Raw genomic sequence first — 25,272 nt, forward strand, 5'->3', positions numbered from 1 at the left:
CAACTATCCTCTGCAATTGCGTGTGGGCCTGAGGGTATTTTAAATAAATAAATAAATAAAATATCAGCGGAGGTTAAAGTAGCGCAAGGGGTAGAAATTACTCAGAGCTCTCCACTACGTCGTCCCTCATAGCCTGAGCCGCTTTGGGACATTAACCTCATAAAATCCAGCCTCTATTACAAAGGTGAGAGAGAGTACTTTTTTAACCAAAGAAACAGGAGGTTTAGACATTGAGAGCTTTTGTAGTCGCTTGCTTTTTGTCACAGGCAGGAGAGGCGGCTCTCCCTATCAAGCTGTTGCTTCTTCACAACTACCACCAAGAGTGATTCAGTGATTTTACCAGTTCGGCGCACCATTTCCTCAACTCCATCCTGCTTTCTACTTTGAACTATTCATTCTGAATTTGCCCAACATTTTACGATTATCCCCGCCCTTTCACAGAGCCCAAGATCCTCGGCCCGTGGCCACAACAGCCGACTACCATCAAGGCTCATAAGACAATGTTTTGTCTTTCCGAGAGACTGCCTTGCTTGCTTGCTAGACTTTGTCTCTCGTTCCTTCTCTCTTCTCTTCCCTTTTTATCCCCTCATTCCCTTCCCCAGTGCAGGATAGCCAACCGGAAACCTTTCTGGTTAACATCCCTGCCTTTCCCCCTCTCTTTATCTCTCTCTCTCTCTCTCATTCTGAATTTTTTTTATATACAAGACAGGTCAGCCGGCAAGATTTATCGACCCTCCTGCGCTACCGAGACTGGCAAATACACTCACCATTTCCATCCTGCGGCCGGCCAGAGCCCAGGTTATGTTGTCCAACTCGACACCATAGCAAGCCATGACGCCGGGATTCACGAATAGGCTCTCATCGTCGGCGAGCACAAGCTGGGTGTCAGCTGCACACGTGGCACAGCTGTCTGTTCAACCGAGCTTTCTCTCCTAAAGGGGCACCGAGATATTTCGCTCAGTGCTTATTAATGTTAGTAAATGGATTTCTGATGTGTTTCAGGGACGAGTGCAAAAATGCTGATTAAAATCGAGCAGGTAAGCTGAAGTGTTCCACTAAGAAATTTCACAATAAAAAGATCAGACGGAAACGCATTTCGCTTGCCCATTTCATTTACACAGTGCTGAGATTGGCCGCTATCAATCAGAACCGCGCGTAACGCACACGCAGCAGAAGTTTGCATGCAGTGGTTTCTTTGCAAGCGCAGCCCATAGCCGCTCATTTTGGCGACGCCGTCCCATCATCGAATTCAGGGACGAACTATATCGCAGCGCCAGGCGCACGAAAGCACATCGCAATAATGCGCGCATCGTTATCCCGCATTGAGTGCATTGGGAGTGCATGCCGGCTTAGTTTACGAGCGAGGTGAGCTTACGCGTTGCCCTCAGAAACACATAATTTACAGCGGTTCTCGCGCCTTCAAGTTCGAAAAACGATGACAGAGTAGCCAGAATTTCCATTCTGTGCTGTAAGACTTCAGCTTTTCGTTTTCAGAGAATACGGTATATAATGTTGCAGTGGAATAGTCGTTGCATCGGGTCACATCCGGTAAGCTATACCTGCGCCACACCGGCAAATTCAGTGCCATTAAGGGATTGCCGCCTCAAATATTGATGTAATTCGTCAGCTAGGCATTAATAAATGTCATGCCATTAGCGTCGCTGCTATTTGCGACCTACTCAGTTCGCTACAACTTACAACTAATTCGCCCCTGAAATGGGTACTCTCATCGCCATTCCAGACGTAGAAACGCACGCAGCTTTATTAGTGGTACACTTCAAACAAGTTGCAAATGGTCAGCTCATAACATTAAACCCTATGAGTCATGTCTACGGCCCTTTTGATGCGGTGGGCCCCATTTTTACCGTAACTTCTGACAGGTACTCTCGACTTGTGTGCTAACATGCGAGTTCATAGCTACTTTTTGACTTGTAAAAGGAAGAAGAGCCGTATTTTCTGGAAATTAATTGTTATGCTACATTTCAACATTGCACCAGAGATAATGCGGCCATTTCACTGTTTCTATTCAGGTGAAACTTAGGAGTGCCAAGAAAGCGTTATCGTCATCTTGACATGAATATACTGACATCAGATGTGGACGGTTAGCACGAATTCTCAAAAATAATGGCATTAATGAACTCAGGGCTTTAAGCATTTGCTGCCATTTCTTGTGCAAGTGTGGCATGGGTAAACATAAGAAGCAGCACTCAGTTAAGGACACACGTATCAACCAGAAGAGGTTTTACAAAGCCTGTAACTGAACTATTTCTCAAACAAGATTCAAACTTTCGCACCATTAGTGTTATCACATATCTAGCCTACTACGAGCCGTTCGAGTGTAAGCAAAGTTTCGTTTAAATAGGCCGTTAATGTACACGAATGATGAATCAACCAAAAGAATAAGCTCTAAGCTACACTAAAAAATTACCTCAAGTAATTTAGGCCAACTAGGAGGCAGGTGAAGCGACTGACGATTATCATATCATTAGATAAGCAAAACTTGTCTCGCGGTTTTTATTTTGCTAGTATATCCTGTCAAAATAATCGACCACACAAAAGCATTTAATCCGTCATGGTGGGCGCCAGGAACGTCGCTACATCTTCAGTCCTGCACAATTTTTGTCCCATTCCAAGAGTCTCTTCTGTTCCCAAAATTTCCGCTTCTAAGCTGAGATAAAGCTCAGAGCACGACTTCTAAACTTTGTGATGTGTTATTACAATGCAGCTGTTTGGAGATGATCGCTATTGAGGGCAGGAGCTTAATTTTTTTGTTTCAGGTAGGGAAAATTTTCGAGGCATTTTTGCATTCTTGGCGTATTTTCACGGTCCTGTTTTTATTTTTGTTCTAACTCGATAGCGTTCAAGGTCCCGCCACGCAGAAAAGTCGGCGTTATCGGCTTTGTAAGCGTTGTGAGCGACAAATCGATGGATGAGGGAATCCGCCCCGGAGAAGCAGCCTATACCGGCAAGCTGGGTGGGGCGGCCTAGGGGGGTGTCAACACCCTTAGCAAAAACTAATACGTTTGGAATATACGGTGGGCTATTTAAATTGTATTTTAAACATATTTTGTATTCATGAATGCACTAAAAATATGTAGGAAATACGTTCCTGAAATTTTATGCTTGGTATTCGAAATATATTTTTAAAATGTGCCAAAAATACCTCACTTAAAGCAAACTTCGAGCACTTTTCCAATACGTGAAAAAATATGTATGCAGTTTTAGAATCTTGTCAGTGTATTAAAAGTGTATTTTCGGAAATATGAAATTAATTCATCGAAAGTATACTTCAATTCTAGAAAACGGGCAGCCCTTGTAAACGTATATGTATGTAGTTTTAGCATCTTGTCAGTGTATTAAATGTGAACTTTCGTAAATATGAAATGAATTCATCCGAATAATACTTCAATTCTAACAAACGGGCAGTCCTTTTAAACGTCTTTGCACACTTCGAGCTGCCGTTGAACAGTCGAGTGCTCGAAATCGCGTTTCGGGAAATGGCATTTGCGTGTCGTCAATGTATTTGAAGTGTACTTCCGTAAATACGCAATTAATTCGTCCAAAGAACACTGAAATTCTAGCAAATTGGCAGTCCGCATTAGCATGTTTGCAGCACACTACAAGCTGTCGTTGAACAATCTAATGCTCAAAATCGAATTTCGGGATCGCATTTTGGTGCTGGCCATCTTTAAAGTGTACTTTCGTAAATACGCAATTAATCCGTCTGAAGTATATTTAAATTCTAACAAATGGGTTGTCCGCGTAAACATATTTGCATTACACTTCAAGCTACCGTGGAACAATCTAGGGCTCGAAATTACGTTTCAGCGAAGAGTGAAAACTTTCCCTTTCTTGTCATCCTTTCGTTTATGGTAACTTCTAGCAGGAAGGCGATCACCACTTATACCCCTGCTACACGGGCGCTTCGAATGCCTTCCAACCGAGTGTAATATAACGATGCTACACGTGTTCTGTCTAAGGAAGTGCTTGAAGATAATATTACGCCAATGAATATTAACCGCGTCAGCATGAAATTTCCCCGGGAGTGCGCCGATGAGGACGACTGCACTCATACTGTTGTTTACATCGCTTGTTTACATAACATAAAACGCAATCTGCGCTTTCGTTCTATTAAACAATCTGTTTTCTTTTTTACTGGTTGTACTCGTGCTTGTTTACGCAATGCGAAAATGTGTGGGAAGCGATGATGCGATCGCACGCCTGAGAAAGCCGGGTTGTTGGCATCGCGCAGGACTGGCGCTTCTCGCTTCTTGTCCCGGCTTTCTCCGACGTGACCAGTACTTTTTTTAAACTACTTTATCCAGAAGTATGTCTGGCGACGGTTATCCACAAGCTAGCAACGGCGACGACTGCTGCTGGCCGTAAAGCACGGCTCGGCAGTCTGGGTCACACCGGCGATTCCCGTTCATCGTACGCGTGCCCTGCGATCTAAGCAATAGTTGATTTCAGGTCACTGTTGCCAAAACTACACCTGGTGACTATTTGCATTCGCTAAAGCTTGTGATTCGCTCTTCACAACCGCCGAAATCACAGATCCAACCCTGCGAACTCGCTGGGCCTAGTCGTCGCGGAAGGGAACAGAGCCGTCGTCGACTGAAATTGATTTGGCAAGCGCTTATCGCTGGTGAGTGTTCAGGTGTGCACATGTGAAATATAGCCGTTCGTTTCGCTCATTTAGAAGCGCGAGCATATACACATCGCCGCCTCATCACCGTGCTCTCGCTCAGCCGCCGACAAGGCTGACCGTCCGCCGACCGGATTCGTCGGTGTCGTTGGACTGAAAAACGTGTCCCTCTAGATCATATTATAGTAAACTGGATATTTCACTATAATTACATGCTGTTGTTCAGCGTGATATATACTGTCGTTGTCGGACTAGTGTGACCGCCGTCGTCGTCGTCGCCGCTGTACACTGAAAACGAGCTGAGGCTTTCGAATGCGTTTCGAAAGTGTCGTGCAGCACCGCGGCAGTCCGTCGAGTCCGAATGTCATTCCTATTCTCGAATGTCATTCCACTCAATGTCATTCGAACATTTCCGTGTGAGAACGTGATAGCATTATACCAGCAAAAGCGCCTTGGGTACTTCTGGGTCCGAATAAGCCAGCGGAAAGGACCCCGTCTGGCAGGGCAGACCGGCTCCCTTACACGCCCTTGTATCTGTTAGTTGACAGTTCGACTCCTGACCTGTGCCTGACGCAAGTTTCGACTAGCAATTCCGTTCTCAATTAACCCCAGATTCGAACGCGACCAGTAGGGTACTTCTGCGATAATTTGGCAGCCCACAGTATTTGCGCAAAAAAAGGCCTCACCGTGCAAAATAGTGCGTCGCTTTCGCTGGGTATATATACGGCAAGCCAAGTATAGCGGTTGTCGTAGGATTTGTTGTTTGCTGTGTCGCTGTCGCCTCGGTATGCTGTGTGTAGGTATCTGCCGTTCCCATTCAATCACGTGACCTTATAATATCAGACTCATGTTGATTAATGATAAATACCCGTGTACGATTTGTTCTCCAGTTGAAGAATTAACCCGTGTCATTCCATGGAGCCGCCTAGTTGACTTTTTTTAAGCCCGAGTAAACATATTTTTAATGTATTAAATGTATATTTTTAGTATATTTCTAATGTATATTTTTATTATATTTTTAATGCATTATAAATATGCTAAGCGGGCAAAAATGTACTTTTCACGTATTTTTAAGAACGTTCAAAATATTATTCCTAGTATACTTAGAACGCATTCGTATTGCAGTTTAAGCATAGGGACAAAAAAATGCGAAATAAATATGAAATTAATACAATACGTTTGAAATGCATTTTTAGCACATCCTCTTTTTCGCTAAGGGCAACCGACCCACCGGAAAGTGGGCGAGCTAACCATCCTGGCAGGGGCAATTAAAAAATGGCCCAGCGCGCAAGGTTGCTCGGGAAAGGCAACTTCCTGACTGCCCACTGACTGCCCGACTGGACGATATGGAAAACCGAGCACGAAGAGACAATCTAGTATTTTATGGTATAAAAGATTCCGACAATGAATTATGGCAAGATTCAGAAAAAATAGTCACTGAGCACTGCAGCCAGTACCTAAACGTATCTCTCGAACCTCGCAGCATTTAACGTGCCCACCGACTAGGCACTTATTAACCAAATAAAAACCGGCCGATTATCGTCAAATTGGCTCATTTTAAAGACAAGCAGCATGTACTATCGATGAATAGCAAATTCAAAGGTGCTGGCTTCAGTGTCTCCGAGGATTATTCTCCGAACACCCGTCTCACGCGGAAACGCCTCTATGACTATGGTAAAGATGAAGGGCTCAATTTTAAATTGCGCCACGACAATTTGATATCCGGAAGTAAGACTTATGTATTTGACCGCACCACTAATCATGTAGTTGAACACAAACCAATAGCAATCACCTCAAAAAAAACACACTGCGAAGCAGACTTACCGTTCCCCATTAGCATTCTTATTCACTAACATCCGTAGTGTGATCCCAAAACGCGATGCTTTATGCAACCTCGTTGAATCATGTTCTGCTAACGTAATTCGGTTAACCGAAACTTGGCTTACCTCTGCTGTTTGCGACACTGAGATATTACCCTCCCTTCCGAATTTTGATATATTTCGAACGGATCGTAGCGAAATGAGGGGCGGGGGGGCGTCTCATTGCCACTGATCGATCATTACGTTGCTCACGTGTGACAATTTCAAGCAGATTGGAAATGGTTTGGCTCTGTTGTAATGCATGTTATCCACGTGTTCTCATTCGTATATTCTATCGCCCCCCAAACCACGGTGTTTTATTTAATTCCTTGTTTCATGACGCCCTAAACACGCTAACGACCCTTTATACCAATACTCCAATTTTATTGTGTGGCGACTTAAACTTTCCATCTATCATCTGGTCTGATCTTGCCTCCACGCTTTCAAAATCTAACCCTGAGTGCGAATTTGTTCACACCTGCCTCACGTTTGGATTAGATCAAATAATCGACTGTCCAACTCGTTTAACAGATCATTCTGCTAATATTCTGGACCTTGTGTTGGCATCACAACCTAATAGCTTCTCACCCATCACTTACATTAAAGGGCTCAGCGACCACATGGCCATTCATGCTACATTTTCTTGTGATTTACGACACGCGAAAAAAATCAAGGAAACGCTTACGCTCTACAATAAAGGCAACTACGTTGGCTTTAATCGCGATTTTGCTGCTTTCCTTGATAACTTTTCGTCTGGTTTTTCACTACGCTCTCTTGAATCTAACTCTTTTAATTCCGAAATGCAACGCCTAATAAATTTACATATTCCGACCATAACCGTAACAGAACGTCCTGGTTCCCCATGGTATAACAAAACACTTAAAAGATTAAATAACAAAAAGAAGCGATTATTTCGTTCATCTAAAACTACAGGCACGGCTACCGCCTGGGAGAAATATTATACTGCCGCTACAAATTACGATACCGAGGTCATCAAAACTAAGAATAACTTCTACTCATCTACCTTGCCTTACATGCTGCATGAAAACCCGAAACGTGTCTGGAAAACTATTTGCCCCTCCACTTCTAGCAGAATTTCTCTGACTGATAATTCTGGTGTTTCCTCTTCCGAATCAGAGGTTCCAAATATCCTAAATGACGCATTTTGTTCTATATTCACAAACGAACCACATAATAACCACCCTGATGCACCCAGTTTTCTTCACACGCCTATGGATAACATTGCATTTGAACCGCGCGGCATCTCCATGGTCATCGATAAACTAAAAAATTCTTCATCTGCCGGTAATGACGGCATCAATGCCAAAATCCTCAAAAACACCAAAGACCTCTCCAGTATCATATTGTCTCTGATTTTTCCGCAGCCATATTCTTCGTGCTCATTACGACGGGACTGGCGCATTGGGAAGGTCATTCCGGTCTACAAGAAAGGTAACAGATCTTCACCACTTAACTATAGGCCAATCTAATTACCCTGTGTTTGTTGTAAAATTATGGAACATCATATATTCTCATACTGCCAAGTTTTTATCATCTCGTAACTTTTTTCATTCTAACCAACACGGCTTTCGTAAAGACCATTCCTGTGACACGCAACTTGTTCTTTTTCTGCATGGTATATACGCATGCCTAGATCGTAACATTCCCACGGATGCAATATTTCTGGATTTCGAAAAAGCATTTGATAAAGTCCCACACGCGCGCCTAATTCTTAAACTGTCACGCCTACACCTTCATCCCCTAGTTCTGGATTTTATTCGAGCCTTCCTTACTGATAGTTATCAATTTGTTCATGCTAACTCACACAGGTCATCCCTCTCCACTGTCTTGTCTGGCGTCCCTCAGGGGACCGTTTTAGGCCCTCTTCTCTCCCTTATCTACATAAATGATTTACCCTTTAACATCAGATCTAATGTCCGACTCTTTGCGGATGATTGCGTTATCTACCGCCTAATACATAATTCCTCCGACGCCGCCATTCTTCAAGAAAATCTTCCACGCGTTGAAGAATGGTGTAGTACCTGGCTCATGTCCCTAAATAGCAGTAAAACATCAATTATTTCTTTCCATCGCCGGCGCAACCACTGTGAAAATACTTATACAAATCTCAACAATCCTATTTCGTCCGTTGACTCATACAAGTATCTTGGTATCCATTTAAGTAAAGATTTAAGCTGGTCGCATCACGTTCCCACGTCACCAATTCAGCTAATCAAGTTCTAGGGTATTTGCGCCGTAACCGATCCTTAGCTCCCCCACCAATTAAGCTTCTTGCTTACATACCTTTCATACGTCCTAAGCTTGATTACGCATGTGCTGCATATGATCCCCACTATACTAACAAAATCACCACGCTCGAAGCAGTCCAAAACCGCGCCGCCATATTCATTTGCTCAGACTACACTCATTATTCTAGCGTTACAGCACTAAAATGAGAAAAAAAAACAGACAGGAACAGGGACACAAGAAAAGAAGACGACGGGACAGGCGCTGACTAGCAACTGAAAGTTTATTGCACGCAACACGAAAAAATATACAAACCACCAGGAGCACGCATGATGGACGCCAACAACACTGATTAGATGTTACAATCAGCCATGATCTTCAAGAAACGATATCTCACAGTCATGAACGAGGACGGATGGAGTGCTTACGCATGTGTCGTGGTTTCTATGAATATGAAATGCTTCGCTAATTTCCCTAGTTAATCTATCTTTGTTATTGTATAAGACCTTTGTGTCGTTAAAAAGTGGAAAATATTGTTGGGCAACAGGTGCGGAGGTGTTCCTATTACATTCTTTGTAGTGGAAGGCTAGGTTCGAGGAAGGGGCCCCTTTCAAAGAGGTGTTATGTTCACGCAGGCGGGAATTTGGGCACCGTCCCGTCTGGCCTATATAGTTCTTGCCGTACGTGAAGGGAACCCTGTACACCACACCCCTGGCACAAGGGACGAACTTTAAATCATGATTAACTTCACACTCTTTTTTTGTTTTTGTTTTTTGTCTTTTTTGTTTTTCTTCTCTGCTTTCCCTATCAAACCTGGTGCAAATTTTGCCCAGCTTATTAGGTGCTGAAAGAAGCACACTTACCCCATATCTGCGGCCTACCTGCTTTAAACGGTGGGACAACTCGTGAACGTAGGGCACGATAGCAAATTTCTTTTTAACCTGACCTGAAGGCTCCGGTGTCTTGTGCCTACAAGAGGACTTAATTTTTTAAAGTATTTTACTGCATACCAGTATTATAGCATCATCCGGAAAGCCTGCTGACCTCAGCCTCTGAATTTGTTGACTAAAACTGTGACAAATAGCATGCACGCAAGACTTGTTAATCGCAGAACCTAAAGAAGGGACGGCTATACCACATTTCACTACCTTGGAATGGCCAGAACGGTAACTGAGCAACTGGACGGTAACTGAGCGTGTTCCGTGCAATAAACCTTCAGTTGCTAGTCAGCGCCTGTACCGTCGTCTTCTTTTCTTGTGTCCCTGTTCCAGCGCTGTTTTTTTTTCTCAAGATGAACCAACTCGCTCAACTCGCCGTTTTACTGAAGCACTAAAAGCTCAGCTTAATCTTCCAACACTGGCCAGTCGGCGTAAAATCGCCCGTCTTTCGCTGTATCATAAATTTTATCACACTTCCGATCATCAAACTGCCCCGATAACATGCGCTCATCGCTTTTCTCGTAATAGTCACCCTAACGCTGTCTACCCTGAACGGGCCCGCACTAAAACATATAAATAGTCATTTTTTCTTCAAACCGCCAATGACTGGAATGACATTCCATCCAAAGTAGCGACCATCATCAATCCTATTGCATTCAAAACCACCATTGAACACCATCTGTGTTCATATTGACTCTTTTGTCTGGCCACCCCTCATGTAATGTCTCCTGTGGGCCCTTGAGGAAACAATAAATAAATAAAAAATACACTTGATTCGTAAAAGACCCACCTATGGCGGCACCTGTCATCGCAGGACAGGGGCGGATGGCGTGACTGCTGTACTACTATGCGAGGAATGGTATGAGGACTCCTAGGAACATACGGCTGTAAAGTTAGGAGTGACAAATTTATTTTAAAGTTATCACGTATTATCCTTAAAGTGGAGCTATCTTTGCGACTAACGCTGTTCATTGTGATGGAGAGGATTTTTGTGCTCTTGTCGAAAGACCGCTTACACTTCATAGCGGTCACGCAATGCTGGCCCCACCTTCACGATATAAGAGCTGCTTTTGTATTGTGTGTCATTCGGTGTACTCCTCTCACATATCTCCCACCTGGCTGGTAACTAAAAAATCTCCCACGCTGAAGTTCAGCGTAAGTATCTGAGGTTTCCCAAAGAAGGTTATTACGAGTGGCCCAAACGATCTCCACTTTCAATCGCAAAGCAAACGCGACAACGGGCAAGTAAGCTGAGCTGAGCATAATGGCTTGATCTACATACAACACCACCGCGACAGCCGATAGTTAGCCATCACAGGCCATTACAGCCCTGCCCCACGCATCATCAGTTCTGTGGAAGTGAAGGCGACAAAGCTGACACAGGAGCATGAAAACACATTCGAGCTGTGTTGTAGTCGTGAATACAGGCGACGGTAAATTCGCATCCATCCATCCATCCATCCATCCACCCACCCACCCACCCACCCACCCACCCACCCGCCCACCCACCCACCCAATCATCCATCCATCCATCCATCCATCCATCCATCCATCCATCCATCCATCCATCCATCCATCCATCCATCCATCCACCCACCCACCCACCCACCCACCTACCCACCTACCCACCTACCCACCCAAACCAGGAGGCGGGGGCAAAAGCACCCGCCTCCTGTGTGTTGTGAGTATGTTAAAGGAAGGCGGGTAATTGAAATTATCCCACACCCCTCTACTCCACCGGTTTCTCTCCTTTTACTCTGTTTTATGCTCGAATCATTATTCTATGCCCTGCTTAGGGGCTATATGGAGAAATTTAAAAATTGGCTCCGAAAACAAGAAGGGGCGCCGTAGCTGTCTCAATAATTGGGGGACACTCGAAATGCATGTGTGACGAAACAATTGTGAGGATATGTCTGAGAACGATGTAAAAGAAGATAAAAAGCAATAGGCACCATAGTGGATGGTTGCTGAATTCTTTCTGCAGGCTGCGCTTCATTATCCGGCAGTGCCATGGCATAGTACAGCGACGGCTTCTGCGTTTGTGCCGTGAAATCACTACTGCTGCGCAGGTATTACGTCGTGACCTTACGCTCAGTAGCCACTAGCCGAGCACGCTAGTGGCTTAAAATTACAAATGAAGTTGCCTACAAGAAGATGAAGGTGCAGCAAATGTGTGTACATTTGTTTAAGAGAAAAGGGCGGGGAAATGTGGGGCTCGTAATGACACTCATAAGAAGGACACCAATAGTCAATGAATCTCAGGAATGCGCAGAGAATTGTTGCTATCTTTTTAATTTGCAGTGTTAATCAGCAGAAAAGTATTAATGTGCCATGAGGCTCAAAGATAATTGGTTACATTGTGGAAGACGAACAACCACGCGTCGCTACTGAGATCCGAATCCTCAACCTGAGAATTTCTCCTAGCATGCTTTGCCCTTTGAGCTGGGGTGTCGGCTGTCCCATCTCTGCTTCCGAAGGGGTTTATGTTGCAGGTAACCTAACCTTCATAGATTTCACCCGGTTCACCCTAGTTTCGATGACTGTCGGCTTCATTCTGACGCACGTCTTAATAACAGGTGAACTACTTAACTGCGCTGTGAGTCAAAGGAGGAAGGAGGGAGTGAGAGGATGAATGACATTGGCGCGAGAACAGCGGTGTCCGGAATATCTCCGACCACAGGAGATCTACACAGAGCACCGGTAGAAAAGAAACCTTGCCCATGACGGCACATTTTACCTACCGAGTGTATGGCCGTTGCTGGCGGCCTTGTTTCCTCGTAGCTTACTGATTTCTTTAATTTTCACTCTGGCTCACCTTGTGCATTTTTGTATATTCAGTCTCAAATATACGATACACGAAAAGTTTATCGTCGTTTGTGTTATCCAATTTGTTGGTCTTATTATAGTGGGTAGCCAGCTAACTTTGTCCATGGTTTAAAAATATAATGAGGCACTCTGAGACGACGCGACCGAACTCAAATTGCTGGCTATTGCTTGGAGCAAGTCACAATATTGTTGCATTCATGTTAATTGCGTAATAAGTAGATATAAATTAACCAAATTGGCAAGCAATGAAGTTCGACAAAACATTTCAAATAGACAGTTCTAGAGCGGTCGACAAAAGGTGAGACCCAACAGTTCTTGATTTTCTATACATTACACATCAGTTTATTCCGCTCACTGGAGATGCCTTTGAAATACAAAAAAGCGCGATATACCCGCTTTCGCAAAAGGGTTGCAGTGCTCTCAGTTGTGCACTCTATAAACGAATAGAAGATTTAAACGGGTGTGCTACCGATTAAAATGCGACAGGACAGCGACAGGCTCTGGCTGTGCTATTTACGCCAGCAGTATGCTTCGCTCGCAGCGGTTAATGATAGCGACAATTCCACGCAGACATTATCGCTTGCCCTGGCTTAAATCGCACAGCCAGTGCCTGTGGCGCTGTGCTTTCGAATTTTAAGCGGTGGCCTACCCGATGAAATCATCTGCTTGTTTGAAGGTGGAACGTCTGAGATCACTGCAATCGCGGTGGGCAAGCAGGCAGCTCACGTAGTAGTTCATTCCGCGGGAATCGTCAACCACCGGAAAAGATAATACGTAATATATAGAAAGTTAGAAACTCGGGAGTCGGACGCTCCAATGATGCGATGAAGGCATATTGAGGCAAAATAACGACCAGGCAAGCCTGAAAACGGAGGAAATAGGGTTAGGAAGCTGCCTTGCAGAATCACTCTTTCAGGCATCGCCAAATCTGTCGTTTGTTGGCTCACAGCTCGACTAGGAGACTGCGAGCAGACAGACATGTTCTCCGCCTTTCGAACATGTCTTTTGACACGAGCGTGTCTCCTGCGAAAGCACTTGAGCACCGCTGAGCACGTGTTGACGCAGGACATGTGGCTGCTGTATAAAGTATTCGCTCAGTACTCTGTTGTTACACGCTACGTGCTGCCATCCGTCCTCTGCGCTTTCGATTGGCATTGGCTGCTGGAGTTTCGGACGGAGTCCACCAAGTGGCTTGCTAGTGGGTGCGCAGCCGACTGGTCCGGGCTGGTCGTGCGGACTAGCGCTAAGGCTACCAACCACTGCAGTCCTCTTTTAACAACTTCTCTGCACGACCATTCGATCATGACAGCTGTCGCTTTCGAGTAGAAACGTACGATGAGTGCAGAGGACGCTGCGGGCTAAATATTAGCAAGGTGTGTTGCTGGGCGAGTTGGTTGGGGAACATCTTGAGAACAAACAGCGCTTACAGACAAAGGACCAGAATGAGTCTCTCTGCTTCGATTTGATTCAACGCATTATTTTGGTTTTATCCCGTGTTTTTTTATTACGATGTTTTTTATCCTAAACATTTCTGTAAAAAGTTTTCTGTTATCTCACCTTAGGTTTTATCGCCCGCACGTTTTTACGATTCATTGCTTGTCTTTAGAGATCTGTTGTCTGTTCAATTTCATTTTTTTTTTTAGTGACCACATTTCCTGCTTGTTTTTATTCTCATCGGCTTCTCAGGTTTTTGCTTTTATCTGTTTTAACGCTTTTAATTCCGTCATCTTTCAGCCGTGCCGATTTTTTACATCTTCCGCAGGCTTTTCCTGCACCTTTTATGCTTCAGTCTGTTCAGTTTTTAGTGCCTTTATCTTTGTCACCTTTCATCGTCATTCGTTTAGCCGTTTTGGTTGTTGGCTTCTTCAGGATCTTTTAGATTTTTTAGAATTGTTTCTTAACGCTCCCTGCCTTTGTCTCCCCTGCTTTTCTCGCTTGTTTTTTGCTGCGTTATTGGTTATCAGTGACGATAAGAATACTTGGTCTATGTGTTGGCACTTTCCGTGCTCCCACTTTCCTGATCTTTGCGCATGCGCTTCACTCCCTCCAGTTCTGTATAAAAGGTGCGGATCGGCTCCCTTCCCAAATAAAAGTTGTTAGTCAGCGCAGTTGTGTGTTCTTCTTGTTCTGGTCCTTTGTCTGTAAGCGCTGTTTGTTCTCTAAATATTAGCCTATGTACGCCATACCGCGAGTGGCCTTATATCTGGTTTATGGGGTTTAACGTCCCAAAGCGACTCAGGCTATGAGAGAGGCCGTAGTGAAGGGCTCCGGAAATTTCGACCACGTGGAGTTCTTTAACGTGCACTGACATCGCACAGTACAAGGGCCTCAAGAATTTCTCCTCCAAACAAATTCCAGCCGCCGCGGCCGGGATCGAACCCGCGTTTTTTGGGTCAGCAGCCGAGCACCATAACCACTGAGCCACCGATATCTGCCGCGGTCCATCAGCGGCAGTGCTGCTAAGTCAGCCATAATTTCCGAGCTTTTCTTTGCCTTCCTTAGTGAGGTTTCCGTAGCCTACCTTAGTGCGTACTGGCCCAATGCGCACTCCACACTGTGCCCCCTTAGGACCTGTTTTGAATGGCTGCATGGCTCCCGTGGTGTGCTATTGCCGGTTCCACAACTCGACCCTGGCCTTACGAGTAGGACTGCCACTCACTGGCTGATTCTATTATACGCCACTCATTTGGAAATCTTACAGGCTGCACACATTTGTTTTCATCTCTAGCCGAAACAGGGACACCCATTACGAGAAAGAAAGAGCCAATCCCTTCTACCTGGTAGGCAGGGATGTCTTCGCAAGCTCCTAAATAGTGACAGCACACTTGATTTGCTGCAGTAAGGTCGCCCTAAGAGACACGGAGTTCCAATGTTTTTATGCCGCAGGGAAATCGAAAATTCATGACACTTCTCTTTTTGAGCACAATTTTCGTCAAACCTGCATGTTTTTTTACCTCGCTGTGAATTGTGCGACGAAAGCAGCAGAAGGTTCCTCAGGTCAATACAATCGAGGTTAAAGAACCTACACTGCCAGCTTTAAAGGGACACTGAGGAGAAATTGAAGTTGGCTTGTATCGACAGAATACCAGCTCCTGATTACAAAAACGCCACTCATACTGACAACAAAGCTCTTGTAACGTAAAAAAGAGCAAGAACCAAAATACAGGTATCGCCGCCACAGGCCAAACTCGCAAGTACAAGCGTGATGAGATCATAGAACAAAACAGTGTTGCTAGAATGAATGGTTCTAGCAACACCAGGAACCGAGAAACCATGCATCACTGAGGCGCAGCCAATGCATGCGCAAATCTCCTTGACGTCGCCAGATGGCGCCACATGCCCGGCTGCTACGCGCGCTCCTGAAGCATCGGGACAAATCAGCGCCTGTTTTCCGGCGGTAGGCGGGCTCCCGGTATTCCGCTAGCGGTAACAAGGTACACGGTATGCTAAAGGTGTCTATTTGCGAGAACTTCGTTGACGACTTCGAACACGAGATCCATCGTAACGCTGGCAAAACGCCAGTTCAAACGTAATCGAAGCGACTGTAGCGACGGCCGCAAAAGCCGATAGATGCCTTCAACGTGCGGCCGGCGGTAGCTTTATTTTCGGCTGCTGTTAGGCCGCACTGCTGGCAGCCAGAAATCACGGAGTCTGCGTTACGTCATGTGCACGTCATGTTTCACGTCTCTTAGTCCTCTGTCGTCATAGACGAATCCCAAGTTTGAATCAGAGCGGCGGGAAAAACTTTTTCAACTTCGAATCCAAATTTCTTAGAAATAAATGCATCTCTCGCTGCCTGCCAAGTGGCAACAAAGCCAGGACATGCCGAACTATCGGATTTTACTATAAAAAATATTAATAGTGCTCTCCTCAGTGTCCCTTTAAGTGTGGAGCAGCAGAATTATGGCGCGGGGCTTTAAGAAAATCAGTTTCTCTACAAGTAGCAGTAATTACACATGGTTCCGTATCGACGACGACTGCGGAACCAACACCAGGCGCAGTTTGACGTTTAATACTAAGAATACGAAAGCTTCAATAGTCTACTAAGTCATTGCCACCATAATAGGAAGCTGTTATGATTCTTACGTTTCGTAGCGTCAAGCCAGGACACATTGAACCCGTCGGGTGTCTTCAGCTTCAGAGTGCTGCTGACGGCGTTAGTGGCTACTAGCACTGCGGTGGCTTTCCTGTTATACGACAGAGAAGAATAGGTGTCCAATTAATCATAGGCTCATGAAAATTTATTTAACACGCACGTATTCTGTTCAATGCCCAAAATGAAAAAGCAGTATGCGAATGGGAGACCACCTCTGATTATTATGTGAAATGTTTTTTTTTTTCAGTTTCTATGGGACATTAGCTGTTGATGCTAGAATGAGCTCATCAGTGCGAACGAATTCATTATATTTAATTGAAAGAAATAAATATCCTCCAGTTGAGATCAGCCAGAATTAAACTTTCTCAGGTAACTACAACTGCCACATGAATCAAATTAATTTTTTTTTCTCTCTCGCTTTTTTGCAAAGGACGGAGACAGCTGCAAAAAGATTCCGGTAAAGGAGCTTAACGGGGCGACTGCCCACCTTTCGTTAGCATTGGGTTTCGCATACAGTCAGTTCCATATTTTTGGTTTAATTACCACGTGCGGTCATTATGCAAATAAATCAAATCATGGTTACAAGCTGTTCACAAATGCACATTTATACGGTCGTCCACTGCTAGATTGTACACGGCTATTATGGAGTATTGAGAGAATAGATTATAGAGTTTTGCAGCTAAGTAATTGTGGTAGACTCCGAGTAAACAAACAGCTCGAACTCCCACTTGGACGAAGTTTTTCTCCGTATCAGCCTTTTATTACGTGTTGATTGCAAGAAGAAACGATAAGCCTGTGCCCCCGTGGATGCAGCTGTCAAGAACGCGGGATTGCTGTGTTTCTAAGCTTTTTGTACGGGAAACTGTATCACCCGGGCGCTTTGCGCGCTCAATGCGAAAAGGAACTTCACAGCAAGGCGAGCTCAATCCTGCAGTGCTGGCGCTCTGTAGCAGACCACGCGGCGAAAGCCACGCCTATTGTTTCCACTGCGCCTGCGCGCCAGTTCCTCAGACGCCAGAGAGAGCTGCTGCGCGGAGTGCCGGCTGCCTGAAGCAGTGTTCAGGCTAGATTTGGCCGACCGTGTACAGCGTAGAGGGATAAATAAATCTCGTTTACAGGGATTTGCAGGCCACAAGTATAGGTTGGTTGGTTTATGGGGTTTCGATGCTATGAGAGACGCCGTAATGAAGGGCTCCGGAAATTTCGACCACCAGGGGCTCTTTAACGTGCAATGACATCCCACAGTACACGGGCGTCTAGAATTTTGCGTCCACCGAAATTCGACCGCCGCGGCCGGGATCGAACCCGCACCTTTCGGGCCAGCAGCCCAGCAACATAACCACTGAGCCACCACGGCAGCCGGTCGCAAGTATAAATGCAGATCGAGTAAAAGTATAGGAAATGCGCGAACGCTTTTCAAGAACAAACGAAAGAGAAAAAAAATTAGCTCACTGAACACAATGAAACTGCACATAAGGAAAAACACGCAAGGATGACAGCAGCTTGTCAACTTATTCAGACATTTATCTTTCAACAGTCCCGCTCACGTCTAACTTATTCAAAAGCGTCGGGGAAGTGTCACTAGTAGATTCTAATTTAGAGCTAGGGGCTGCCGGAACAAACTATCGCTATCTTTTTAAATGTCTAAATCATTTGGAAATTCTTATTCTCCCTTGTAGACTGGCAAAATTACCACTCTAAATGACGTTCAAATACAGACTATTTTAATTATTCAGCATCTTTGAAAATGCTCTGTAGCATGGTAAAAGAAGTGAACAATCGGAATCATGATTATCTGTGTGTAGTAACAATAGCTTATCTAAATTTTCTAGCACATGTTCTCCACACTAAATACCCGTAAATGAACTCGACTAGAATAGCCGAATTATAGAATAACAGTTTTCTGGGTTTGAATAGCGGTATTTATGTTTGCTTAGTACGCCTGTGGTTCTGAAAAGTTTCCTATGGATTCAATTTACCTGGTGGCCCCTAATTAAATTGTTTAAGAATTTCGCTTCTAAAACTTAGTCAACTCTTTATATCCTTCCTGTGCCAACAGAGATCCCAGGCACAGTAACTGTTCCTTTCTCAGGCCATTTGCCTTCGTCTACACTAAAAACAGGTATAATGTTTCTCCGCCTAATTTTTAAACGTTTATAAAAATAACTGCAACAAAGTGCTCCCACGTGCGCAACAGAAACGATATATTTGCGGTTTCGAGTCCGTAAATAATTTATGCGCAAAGAGAAAAGAAGCGGTCCTAAAATACTTTCACGCAGTGCGCCTGTGCTTCAGATTTCATGAATATTAATTTTGTGGAGCGTATTCCTTTTGGCATTCTAAAGAAATAAATGCTATTTGCAACGCGATGTACTGTCGCCCGCAACAGTCTGTGGGATCTGCGATGCATGGCGAAGCAAAGAAAAAATGCATTGCTGCGCAATCTGCCCTCAGAGTGCGGGCTGCGGACGCTCACACGCGGCAATGCCGCACCAGGCGTGTCGTGAGCCTCGACATCGCGCTTTGTGACAGCAGGCGGCGCAGCAATGCGGTTTTCCTTCGCTCCTCCGTGCATCGCAGATCCTCCAAACTTTTGCGGCCGACGGCACACCATAAGTAATTATTAAGAGTGTACTATGATAACGTATTCAGAGGCTTTTGATAACTCTATCTAAAACGCTAGTGTGCAGTAATGATTTGTAATGTTGCAAGAATTGTTCATTATTGTTTTTGGAAAGCAGTTTCATTACAACCCTTTTTCCGCAATCCCTTAGCAAAGAAGGCTGTGGAAAAACAAGTTGAGAACATTCTGTTAATTTCATATTAATTTTTCATTTTCGTCCCTAGGCTCGAATTCTAATGCGAACGCTTTCAAACTAAGCTACCAGTAACATTTTGAACACTCTTACAAATATGTCAAAAATACAGCTTTTGACCACTCAGTTTATTTATTATACAAGACATCCCAGTAAAAATATCCAAGTAATAGTTTACGCTACATTAAACATGCACATAATTTACGCATTTAGTACATTAAAAATATATTCCCTTCGGGTTTAAAAGTCCACTAGTTGGCTTCACTGGGTGAGGCTGCTGTAAGTTGCCATCAGCAGAAATAATGGCTGACGGGGCTATAAGCGATAAGCACAAGGAGCCCATCCCTGAGAAAGCGCCGAGGTTTTATGAGTGAAGCTGCCTGTGACAATGAAAGCGCAACTTCAACGAGAAAGATGACGCCACAAAGAAACTGCTGACAGAAATTGACGTGAGCAAAGAGGAAGTGATTCGACAAGAGAGATACTTGGCTTGCCTTACATACACTCCCCGGGAGACGATACAATATCTTGCCCGGTGACGCATTTTCACCGCAAACATGCTGGGCCCCCGTATTGTCCCACAAGTTCTGGACTGGTCGCGTTCAAATCTGGGGGCGATCTAGAAGAGAACTGCTAATGGTAACTTGCGTAAGGAATCGGTCAGGAGTCGACTTTTAAACCAACCATAATATGCGTGTCTACAGGAGTCTGCAGCCTTGTGAGTCGGGTTCTTTTTAGGTGTCATGTTCGAGCCCAGAGGTGGCCAAAGTGCCCTTGCCGCTGTAATGTTATACGTTCTCCACACGTAATGTAAATAAATGGTGATTGTCTTTCTGCTAGAAGTTTTCGTAAAGAAATAATGAGAGAAAAAAGAGAATGTTAAATTCTCCCTGAAGCCTGGTTTCTAGCACTGGATTGTTCCTCGGCAGCTTGAAGTGTTCCGCAAAAATGTTTATGCGGACTGCCCATTTCTTAAAATTCAAGTATACTTTGTTCTAATGAAAGTCAAGCGAAAACATGTCACCTTCCCGTCAAATGCTTGCACTTTCCTCTCCTCCACTATGTCGCACTGCAGGGGCATCTGCAGGAAGCAGATTGTGGTGAGTTGTGATTCCACGGTTTCCCAAGCACGCGCAGTGATGCTGATGATGCTGATGAGCCGTGCGCCACCACGGACCTGTGCACCCACACTTACCCATGCGTGGCACCGCCGACTCCGGAAAAAAGAATCCTGGTGGTTGAGCAGATACCGAGTGCTTGGACTTTTACTGCCCCTTGGTGGAGGCAACGCACCAATTTGGCCCTAGATTTTTGTAAGCGACGCATGCCGGCTTACCCGACAGGGAGAAATTGGCTGTCGAGACTCTCAATTCCCTATCCCTTTCTCACGACATTTTTATCCTCTCCGCCTCCTTGGTCATTGCTTGATTTTCTGGCAGCTGGAGTTAAGCTTGTGCGGAGTAGCTAGCCTGAGTTAGCCCCTATCTAGTTATAGTAGTCGCATACAGCTGGTGGGTGCAGGACTTGCTAGCAAGTTCTTGTCCCGTTCTCTTATTGGGCTGGCCCCATGGCCGAACGATACATATATTTGTGACTATCCTTTTTCCACAAAGCGATCGCTCTCCCAAAAAATGACAAACCGAAGTAACAGCTCAGTTAATCACGTGAAAACGAGAAACGTTTCAAAAATACCATGTGATTCACCGTGAAATAACGGAGCAACCAGAAAGAAAGATATCCTTGTTTGCAGCCTCAAAGACTCTGAGAGATGCCTTGGGCCTCGCTTGGGAGGTAACGAAACTAGGAAGTGGTGACCTATTGCCGAATTCAAAGTTAGCACGCATCATGCAGAACTCCCAAATTTTGGATCCACCGGGCACATTCTTTACATCGCGCACCCATCCTTGTATACAGTATGCCACGTAATTTCACAGATTTTGTCCCGCTTACGCAAAAGCCATGCCATAGGGCCACACTGAAAAAATGTCGAAAACGTACACCGGATAAAACGCGAAAAGATGACAGAAAAATAGCAAATACCTTCTACTCATTTTCCTCTGCAGCACCCTCCATGAATCTATTGAAGTTGACTATGATGAAATATGCGACCATACCTACATTCCAAGCCCCCGTAAGTGTTTTAATTGCCGTGGGTTTTGGCCTTGGCTCCCATAGATGCTGCGGCCGCCAAACATGCGCTAAATGTGCATCAAAAGATAACACAAATCAGAGAACTCAGAAGCATCTCCGCACTGCACAAACTACGCAGTCGAACAACCTGCTTATTCCAGGTCTTGCCCATCACGGAAGATGGAAAGCGAAATAATAACACTGAACACAAAGCACAGTATTTCATTCGAAGATTCACCGAAAAGATTTTCACTTTCTAATGCATCGCCTTTATCACACTGCGATCCACCTCTTGCCCAGGGCCCGGTTTGCCGGGTCACCAGCGGCGCTGTCCGAATGCGACAACAGCGAAAGCTGCCTTCTCATCACCCAAAGGCCGACCCACATGGAGCGAACAGACGCTGCGAATTTCATGCGGCGCGGCGGAACGCCGACGCGCTGCCGCCGTGCTGCACCACATACGGCGAAAAACTGGCGACCGCCGCCAGACCGCAGCCGTCTCGACTTCAGTGTTGCTGACCACGGGATCTTAATCTTAGTGAACTGCAACAAAAAACGATTTTTAAGCGTACTATAAAGCCATTGTTTATTAGAGGGCGGCAAATGAAACAAATTATTATTTATATTTGTCTCAATTTTATCAATTTTGTCTTCACTTATCAGACCGTAGGCTAGAGTAGGCGCTCACACTTGTTTAAAAATCCGTAGCGGATCCGGTCACCGCAAAAACTAGTGCAGATGGCAAAACACTTGTCTAGAACATGTTATGGGCGTGTTTCGGGCTTAAAGGGATGCTGAAAGGTTTCCCAGAAAAATTGAGTGAAGAGATGCACTTTACAGTTTTCCACGCTCGGAATTCGAATTTCTCATCGAAATTAGGCAAAGGAAAGCACAAACCTATTTTATTTTGGCGAAAAGTGCAGCAGCGGCCTCGGGCCAGCTCGCGCGCCTCGTTGCCGCCGGTGATTGGTTGGGCGCCTCGTGACGTAAACACTGGTGTTGGCTCGGTGAGCCCTGCTCGGTCGCCGCCGATGTAGCACATGAAGCGCGGCGCGCGGTGGTTCGTGGCTGTTGGTTTGATGCTTATATCACGATGGAAGGCATAGAAAATTACCAGGAGGATCTTGGCGTCGTCCCCTACATGTACGAACCAATCGCAAAAAGCAAACCGCTCCAAGGAAGCAACGATGCTGGCGCAAGCGGTGCTTCTGGCTTGGATGAAAGCGAGGCGTCAGCATCTCCATGTGTTGGAAATGTCATTTGGTAAGCACACTTTTCTAGCCAAACTTCATTCAGAGATACAATGAATTAATTTTGAAGCGAGCAAATGTAGTATAGCACTGCTCCACGAAACTTTCCAAATGCAATGTAAGCGGGATGCGATCGTCGGCATTGTTGTCTTGCCGCTTGTCGGTGCTGCCGCAAATCTCCTTGTAATCCACACAGACCACTGACATGCGCAAGAAGTTATGAGGCTCTTTTTGCTCGCAAATTTTATGCTGGCATCGCTTCATGGTCGCTGCGTGCCGGCTCGATTCATAACACACGCGTAAAACAAGTTCGCGGCGCTTTGCGGCAGAACTCGTCGAGGTGGCAAACGTGCGCCTTCCGTTCTGCGTGCCAAGATGGGATCTGGCAGTAAATTAAAATCCTTGTTTCGGCGAGTTGCTTCATACTGCAAGCCCTTGTAGGAATATCTCCATCCGTTTGCGGCCGCCTTTGTCGTGCTGTTCTCAGATCAAGCGACAAGTGATTTTTTTCACTAACTCGATGGCCTCGTGCTGCAACAGAGCAAGCGAATCGCAAGGCTGGCTGTAGAACACGTGGCGCACAATTATATAATATTATTAATGTATGAAGCCATGCTGCATTCGGCAATTTTTTTCGACTACATGTGTTATAATAAATGTATCCCTGGCAGTTGACTGATGCCATTGTAAACACTGTACCTCCAAAACAGGTGTTCCTGCGATCGCTGCATTGCAATGGAAAAGGAGGAAGATTGCTGCTGCTGCCAGGAAGTTAATGATATTGCCAGAAAGCAGAAGAATCCACAGTGCATTACAAGCACAAAAAAATTCAAAGATGCTTGTCTCAACAGGACTGTGCTTGAAGTGGCTCTTGCACAACGAGGAACCATTCTATCTGCAAAAGGAGACAAGAACTCCAAAAACAGGTGAGAAAGCAGGTGTAGCTAAGAGAGTATATGTACAATAATGTAATTTACTTTCACTTCCATAGGCAGTTGAGATATGCTGCATATCGGCAATTCGCATATCTCGTATGGAAAAGAATGGGGAAGCACAAGAGGCGTATCCTGCCAAGTTGTGTCCTGGATGCTATCCGCAAGAAATATCCGTCTGAAAATGGAGTCTACACAGGGTTCAAACATTTTTGAAGTTAATCTAGAGTGAGTGTTTGCACCCTTCACAACTTTGATGCATGTAGTAAATGTCTGACACAAAGAAGTGTGAATGTGAAGCACACAATTGAATACCTTTTATTTCATATCATTTTGCTATGTTGCCATACACACTCAAAGTAAAACATAGTTACTACTAGCACATACATACATACATACATACATACATACATACATACATACATACATACATACATACATACATACATACATACATACATACATACATACATACATACATACATACATACATACATACATACATACATACATACATACATACATACATACATACATACATACATACATACATACATACATACATACATACATACATACATACATACATACATACATACATACATACATACATACGTACATACATACATACGTAATTACAAGCATATTTACACAGCTGTCGTCTACGTCATCCAGGTTCTGCCACGAAACCATGTTCAATTCACTACTTGTTGAACCTTGTTTTTCGCTGCTTTACAAGTTCTTCTTTTGGTGTCTTCAGAAAGCGGCTGCTGAGAGGTGGCGGAATCTCCACATTTGTCGTCCTTCTTGTCCGCAACACCGTTGGAGCCTCGGACATAACCAGCTCTAGCAGTCTCTTGACATAGCCTGCATGAGGATGTAACAAAACGATGTTATCTGCACAAATAAAGTGGAGTACATCAGCTTACCATGAGTGGGCTGCTCCTTTACAGGACAGGCAACAGGATTCCCTCCTGTGGCTTTCGGGTATTTGACAAGCCACCTGTCTTTTACATCCTGTGTGCATGCCTGCCTTCTTTCACCATTTTCATTGTAATGCATGGCTGCTAGTCGAGTCCTGGAAACAGTTACATAACTCATTGCATTTGTCATGCAGAGCTATTTTATTGCAGAGAACAATTGCAGAGGACATGCAAGAACAATTTTGTGCACCCATAAGATGCAGAATACAATATGGAAAGTTAAAACGTTAGTAATAACATAAACCACTGCGTGTTGCACAATGCTTAGACCGTGGCTTAACTCATACTAAGCTGCCATTTCATAAAAATATGTCCTCCATGAATGTGTAAAAAAATGTTCAATGCTCACTGTGGCATGAGTATGCTTTTTATTTCTTATTTTGCTTACATACCAATCTCCCAGAAGAAATTTTCTGCACCAAAATACGCATCAGCTTGGTTTAAATATTTTGTCAAGATATAACTATAAAACTCAACACTTACCTTGCCACCATGCCTTAGAAGGAGTACTGGCACAACTTAGGTGCAAAGTGGAGCAGAACGCTGTGAA

At 44.7% G+C, this 25,272-nt stretch overlaps 3 protein-coding genes across 3 annotated transcripts in view; 1 reads left to right on the top strand and 2 right to left on the bottom strand.

Moving 5' to 3' along the window:
* LOC149338093 (uncharacterized) overlaps window positions 1-25,272 on the bottom strand; it is a 163,723-nt gene that overhangs the window by 83,339 nt on the left and 55,112 nt on the right. The window contains exons 8-9 of the mRNA XM_089550269.1: window positions 16,602-16,702; window positions 768-889 (exon numbers count right to left, since the gene is read on the bottom strand). Coding sequence (XP_089406395.1) covers window positions 768-889; window positions 16,602-16,702 — 223 coding nt within the window. The remainder of the gene's footprint in view (window positions 1-767; window positions 890-16,601; window positions 16,703-25,272) is intronic.
* On the top strand, window positions 22,651-23,955 carry LOC149338096 (P2X purinoceptor 7-like). Its single transcript, XM_089550267.1, has 3 exons — window positions 22,651-22,820; window positions 23,518-23,733; window positions 23,799-23,955. Exons 1-3 carry the CDS (start codon window positions 22,651-22,653, stop codon window positions 23,953-23,955), a joined length of 543 nt encoding a protein of 180 aa, XP_089406393.1.
* Window positions 24,443-25,231, bottom strand: LOC149338097 (uncharacterized). Its single transcript, XM_089550268.1, has 3 exons — window positions 25,206-25,231; window positions 24,669-24,817; window positions 24,443-24,606 (listed from the first exon to the last, which is right to left on the bottom strand). The coding sequence occupies exons 1-3, from the start codon at window positions 25,214-25,216 to the stop codon at window positions 24,443-24,445; spliced, it is 324 nt and encodes a 107-aa protein (XP_089406394.1). The 5' UTR covers window positions 25,217-25,231.

Source organism: Amblyomma mixtum, chromosome 6 (genome assembly GCF_055824585.1).
Source record: "Amblyomma mixtum isolate Tamu chromosome 6, ASM5582458v1, whole genome shotgun sequence".
NCBI classification, from domain to species: Eukaryota; Metazoa; Arthropoda; class Arachnida; order Ixodida; family Ixodidae; genus Amblyomma; species Amblyomma mixtum.